This window comes from Paroedura picta, chromosome 6, assembly GCF_049243985.1.
Source record: "Paroedura picta isolate Pp20150507F chromosome 6, Ppicta_v3.0, whole genome shotgun sequence".
In the NCBI taxonomy this organism is placed as follows: domain Eukaryota; kingdom Metazoa; phylum Chordata; class Lepidosauria; order Squamata; family Gekkonidae; genus Paroedura; species Paroedura picta.
Genome location: NC_135374.1, coordinates 1550277 through 1556276, shown reverse-complemented (window position 1 = coordinate 1556276; position 6000 = coordinate 1550277). Strand labels below are relative to the sequence as shown.

Here is a 6000-nt window from a genome sequence, read left to right as displayed (position 1 = left end):
CATCTTGGTTTCCCGGGCGACTGGCGAGGCGGGCCGTGCGGCGCCGGGGCGAGGCGGGCCGTCATGCTGGCGTGCCGGATGAGCAGGCCGCTGCCTTCGAGTCTCGCCCGCTTCCTCGCGGCGGGGATCAGGCCCCCCCCGGCCGTCCGCGGGGCCTCGGCCAGGGAGGCGAACCGGAGCGCCTTCCCCGCCGACCTGCAGTTCCCGGCAGAGGCCGCCAGGGGCCGCCGCAGCGCCGCCTTCGAGCCGCCGGCCGTGGAGCTGCTGTGGGCCGCCGCCAGGGGGCGCTGCGGGGACGAGACGCGGCTGCAGTTCCGGGCGGTGGCCTGCAGGGGGCAGGAGCTGGGCAAGAAGGAGGGCTGGCTGCCCAGGCTGGCCCAGCCCGAGGAGGAGACCCCCAAGGACCCCCCAGCCGCCCACCTCCCCAAGGAGCCCAGCAGGGTGCGCCTCTGGCCCAACCCGGAGCATGCCGGGAGGCGCCACCGGGGCCACGAGGGACGCAGCCGGCGGGCACGGATCCCCGCCTTCTCCGCCACGGCCGTGGCAGCGGCCGGGCTGGCCTTCTGCTACAGCAAGAGCCACCTGTCCAAAGGTGAGCAGCAGCAGCAGCAGGGCCTTGGCGGTGCTGGCCCCCGTCCCAAAGGCCTCTCGCTCCAGCAGGGGGCAGCGTGGGGCTGCCGGCCAGCCTTGCTCTCCCCCTTGTGGCTGAGGCCAGCTCAGTTGGCAAGCTGGAATGGGGAGGTGCTGGGGTGACCAGGCGCCTGGAGGTTTTCTCCATTGTGGCCCAGGAGCTTTTTTTGCCCTTCTCTGGGCACAGAGCAGGGGTCACAGAGGGCATGTGCACGTGGCAGTGAATTTCTTTCTTTGTACAGGGGGTTGGGCTAGATGACCTTTGGGGTCCCTTCCAGCACTATGTTTAGTTAATTGATTTATTTATTGCATTTATATACCTAAGCTTTCTCTGTGCTGATTGAGCTCAGATCTGTCCCTGGCTCCCCAGAAGCCTCTGACATGCCTGCAGGCCACAGAGGGAGGTGGTTCCGCCCCCCTGGGCTCTTCTGACGTTCTTGCGTACCGTGAGAGAAGTTCCCCCTTGGGGCCCTTGCCCACTCACTTCTGTTCCAGCCCTCCCTGCTGCAATGTGGTCCTCTGCAGTCCCCACAGGGGCAAAGCAGTTTTGGGAATATGGGCCCTTTAATTCTGCATTTCCTTCTCTTGATGCCTCATCTTTCTCCTGAATGGGGATCTGAAAAGGCTACATGGCTCTGCTCTGGCATGTTAGGCTGAGAGCACATGGTTGTTCCAAGGCGCTGGGGCAAGCTTCCCTGACGTGGGGATTTGAAACCTGGGTCTGCCAGGTCTGCGTCTGACCCTCTGACCCACACAGTTTTGTCTCCCTCTGGGTGGAGCTCTAATAGGCAAGCTGGCCAGGGGATGCCATCTTGTGTCTTGGTGTTTCCTCTCTTGGCCAGCAGGGGGCGCCTTTGACTTGATCATGGCAGCAGGTCCCTTTTCCTGGGTCCCCCATAGGCTGTGACTTTCCAGGAACTTTGCGCGATGATTTTCATGGATTGGGACCGGGGCCTTTCTGCTTGGCATATCCTGCTGCTGTCTGACTGCAGCTCTCCAGCAGGGGGCCTGGAGCTATTCCAGCCGCTCCCTCGTCCCAGGCCCCGCCTGCTGGCTCACCTGTCCTATTAGCTAGACCGATGCTCTTGGGGGGACTCTGTCTCCAACACAGCGGCATCGTGGCTAAGAGCGGCAGACTCAGATCTGCAGGGCCCCGTTCGATTCCCCGCTCCTCCTCCACCTGAAGCCTGCTGGGTGACCTGGGGCCAGGCACAGTTCTTGCAGAGCTCTCTCATCTCCACTGGACTCACAAGGGGCCTGTTGCAGGGGAGCGGAAGGGAAAGGCGTTTTCAGACTCCTCAGTGGGGAGAAAAGCGGGGTGTAAAAAATCTCTTCCTCCTTCCTGTGAGGTCCAAGCGGCTTGTGAGCAGAGTTCCCTGGGCAGCCATCTACCCTGGCAGGCCCGTTGCATTGCCAAGTCTTGCTGGAACTGCAGCTTATTCTGCTGCCGCACCCCCAGTCCCTCTCCTGGTGCTGCTTTCGGGGTCTTTCAGGCAGAGGGAACGTGGATTTGTAAGCTGCGTCGAACCGCTGCCTGTTAATCGTAGAACCATAGAGTTGGAAAGGGCCATGCAGGCCATCTAGTCCAACCCCCTGCTCAACGCAGGATCAGCCCAGAGCATCCTAAAGCATCCAAGAAAAGTGTGTATCCAACCTTTGCTTGAAGACTGCCAGTGAGGGGGAGCTCACCACCTCCTTAGGCAGCCTATTCCGCTGCTGAACTACTCTGACTGTGAATTTTTTCCCCCTGATATCTAGCCTGTATCGTTGGACTTGAAGTTTAAACCCATTACTGTGTGTCATAGAATCGTAGAACCATAGAGTTGGAAAGGGCCATGCAGGCCATCTAGTCCAATCCTCTGCTCAATGCAGGATCAGCCCTAAGTATCCTAAAGCCCTCTTAAGAGCCCAAAGCCCTCTGCTCAGGAGACTATATGGATGTCTTCAGAGGCTTCTGTCCTGCACCTTCACCCGGAGGTGCCAGGGTGAGTCCCAACGATACAGAACAAAATAATCTTAAGATGCCTTTCCATGTGGAAGAAGTGCCAGCCAGCAGTAAGCGGAAACTTGGAGGGAGGGTCTGGGACTGGGGGGGGGGGAGGCAGCCCCCACCAGCTCTCCCTCCCACCCCCGCCCACCATGACCTGCCCTGTTATATTATTCGTACAACAGGCTTTTCTGCTAGTCATGATTATATTTGTTAACTGCCGCTCACGGCGGCTTTCAAATAAAACCATCCAACTTCTATTAAAATCCAATTACTTCCAATTACAATAAATGCGGCAGGAATCTAAATAAACAGACCCCAACAGAACTAAATATTATTGTGTTTATTTTTTACATTTATACCCTGCTCTTCCCTGAGGCTGAGTCCGGCTGACAGTTGTTGCTGGACGGGTGGAGTCCTGGCAGGACCGGAGAACTTCTTTAGAAAGGGGGCCCCTCATTCTCCAGGGCTCCTGCATGGTCTCTGGCCCTCTTTCTGCCTCCTGCTCATTGTGGCTTCCCCCTCCCCTTTCTCTTTTCCAGAGGAGGCGCTGCTGGAAGCCGCAAGGACCAACAGTATCTCCGAGGTGGACAGGTGAGTGCCCCTGCTGAGGCTTTGGGGGGCCGCTGGGTCCCTGGAGCATGTTCGGAGAAGGGTAGAGGGGTTGGCATCCGGGCCTTATGAGGAGAGGCTGAGAGAGCTGGGAACGCATCTCTTGGCACAGAGGAGGGCTGTCGAAAGGGACCACAGTCCCTTGAAACGAGGTTTGCGTGAAAAACGGGAGCCAGGGGGAGCAACCATTGCACGGCTGCTTCAATTGCATTCGCAGGAAGAGGAAAAGCAGAAGTTTAAAGAGACAGAGTCCCTTTAAACCTCTGCTTCATCTCTATCCACAGACCACACGGACTACTTTAAAGGTTCATGGAAGTTCACAATTGTACAAGCCTTGGTTTGCGAACCACCAACAGGGCAAAATTCATGACAAATTTTGCCTTGTGGCTCAGTTTGTGCCCATCCCTACTTGTTGGTCTCTAAGAAGCTACAGGACTGGAATCCAGTACTTTTACTGCTAAAGAGCTACCGTCTGTAAATAAATGAACTGTCCTGTGCTGCCCTCCTTCCGCCTTGTTCCTGCGGTCCCTGGCCGTCAGCAGCTTTCCGTTCCCGTTGCTGCTAGCATTCTTCGAAATTCTGTATTGTTGTCCTGTTGCATTATGTGTCGGGGGGGGGTCTTATGACGTAATGGTTAAAGGTAAAGGTAAAGGTATCCCCTGTGCAAGCACCGAGTCATGTCTGACCCTTGGGGTGACGCCCTCTAGCGTTTTCTTGGCAGACTCAATACGTGGTGGTTTGCCAGTGCCTTCCCCAGTCATTACCGTTTACCCCCCAGCAAGCAAGCTGGGTACTCATTTTACCGACCTCGGAAGGATGGAAGGCTGAGTCAACCTTGAGCCGGCTGCTGGGATTGAACTCCCAGCCTTATGGGCAAAGCTGTCAGACGGCTGCCTTACCACTCTGCGCCACAAGAGGCTCGACGTAATGGTTACATCTTGCAAAAATGGCTTCCACAGAGAGCCAACCGGTCTCTGGAGGTCTGTGTTGTCTCCTGAGCAGTGGCTGTTCTGCAGGGGGCTCCAGCGGAGGCAAGCACAGGAGATCCAGTGACAGTGTGGCCCTGGCCTGGATCTCCTCTGGCTAGTCTGATCTCATCAAATCTCAGTAGCTAAGCAGCATGGGTCCAGACCAGAACCCGGATGGAAGCCCCCCAAGGAAGTCCAGGAGCACTTATGAGGCGAGGGTGGGTCGGCGTTGCTGAGAGAAGAGGAGGGTCAGGATTGGGTGGCTGTGCTTGTCTAGGTCAAAGGGGTAGATTCAAGTGAGGCACCATGATGGTCTGAAGGAGCACAACAAAAATAGAGTCCAATCAGGCACCTTTAAGACCGACAAAGATTTATTCAAGGCGGGAGCTTTCGAGTGCATGCACTCTGTGCATGCACTCGAAAGCTCCCACCTTGAATAAATCTTTGTCGGTCTTAAAGGTGCCTGATTGGACTCTTATTTTTGTGACCTCAGAGGGAGACACATTGAAGAACGGGGCCCCGACTGTTGTCGGGAGTCTTGCAAATCCGCCCAGAAATAAGTGCTCTTAAAGCATCGGATGTGCCAGATGTTAAACACTATCTTTTTGGGGAGGGGGTCGCCGTGTTTTCAGCAGGGACAGAAGCTTTTGTTGTGGGCAAAAGTTCAAGTTTCCAGCTTCCTCTTCCTCCACCTGTCAGGAGGGCCAAGCCACCCGGCCGGCAGCCGCTGAGCACAAACTCAAACATGCCCTTTGGGCTCCGGCTTTGAGCCGAGGCGACCCGGAATCGCTCACCCAGAACTCACGGGAGAAGAGGCTGAATAGAAGCCCCATATGTCTGAGTGGGGGGGGGGAGAGGTAGAAGGGGGGCGCTGAGCGGCTGCCTTTGCGGCCGGACAGAGGTGGCCTGAGCCAAGCGAGTCACCGGGTGCCGTGTCTGCAGGGCACTAAAGCCATCCCTGGCTCAGTTGGCAGCCTCCTCTTCTTTATGGGTTCCAAGGCCCTCCGCCTCCCCCTAGGGAAAGGCCCATGTTGCCTCATGGGGGGGGGCAGGACGCTGTTTGTCCCCCTTAGAGTCCAAGGTCTTTGCCTTTTCTCCTCGAGTCGTGGGAGCCCTGCCCCAGAGGAGAGAGCGGAGGGCAGCTTCCCCGGCTGGTGTTCAACCGGTCCTTCTTTCCTTGGAGTGTACGGGGTGGGGGAAGTAGTGTTCACTCATGTGGGGTTGTGTGGGCTGGATGGGGTTGGACATAATGCTGTAAAGATCCTGACAATCCTGACATCATCCCTGTAAGGTAGGCCGGCCGTGCTGTGCTAGGAGCTGGGGCCTTCAGGGTTAAAAAAGGCGGACTTCCCGATTTGTGCCCCCCTCATTGAGCCCCGACTGTGCCACATTTGGATGGGGGGGGGTTACTATCATTTCTATGAATGAATGCCAAATTGCTCTTTCCAAGTTCAATCCCGGCCGGAAATCATATAGTCCGCTCCCCTCCTCTCCGTGCGCACCCTCCCTTTTTGGTAGTGAATAATCTGCATGGCCGGACAGTAGGGGGGGAGGTGGGGCTATTAATAGGGCTTCTGCCGTGTTTTATGGTGTTTTTAATATTGCATGATGCCTTTATTTAGTGCAGACCGGGGACTTGTGCCTGCAGAGCAGAGGCCCGTCCCCTGAGCCCTGGTCCTTTCCCCCAAACAATAATGCGAGTGCCCTGAGCAACAGGAGCTTCGGCGCATCTCCGTGTGTGAACGGTTGCCAGAATGATTTACATCTGCATAAAAATGTACTTGAAACTGTTCTCTGTGCTTC

General features: G+C 56.7%; 1 protein-coding gene across 1 annotated transcript in view; it reads left to right on the top strand.

Annotated features, from left to right (window-relative positions):
• The window catches only part of CLPB (ClpB family mitochondrial disaggregase), a 75620-nt gene continuing 69620 nt past the window's right edge, over positions 1–6000 (top strand). The window contains exons 1-2 of the mRNA XM_077341140.1: positions 1–592; positions 3160–3211. Of these exons, the coding sequence (XP_077197255.1) occupies positions 64–592; positions 3160–3211 (581 nt within the window). The 5' untranslated portion in view covers positions 1–63. The remainder of the gene's footprint in view (positions 593–3159; positions 3212–6000) is intronic.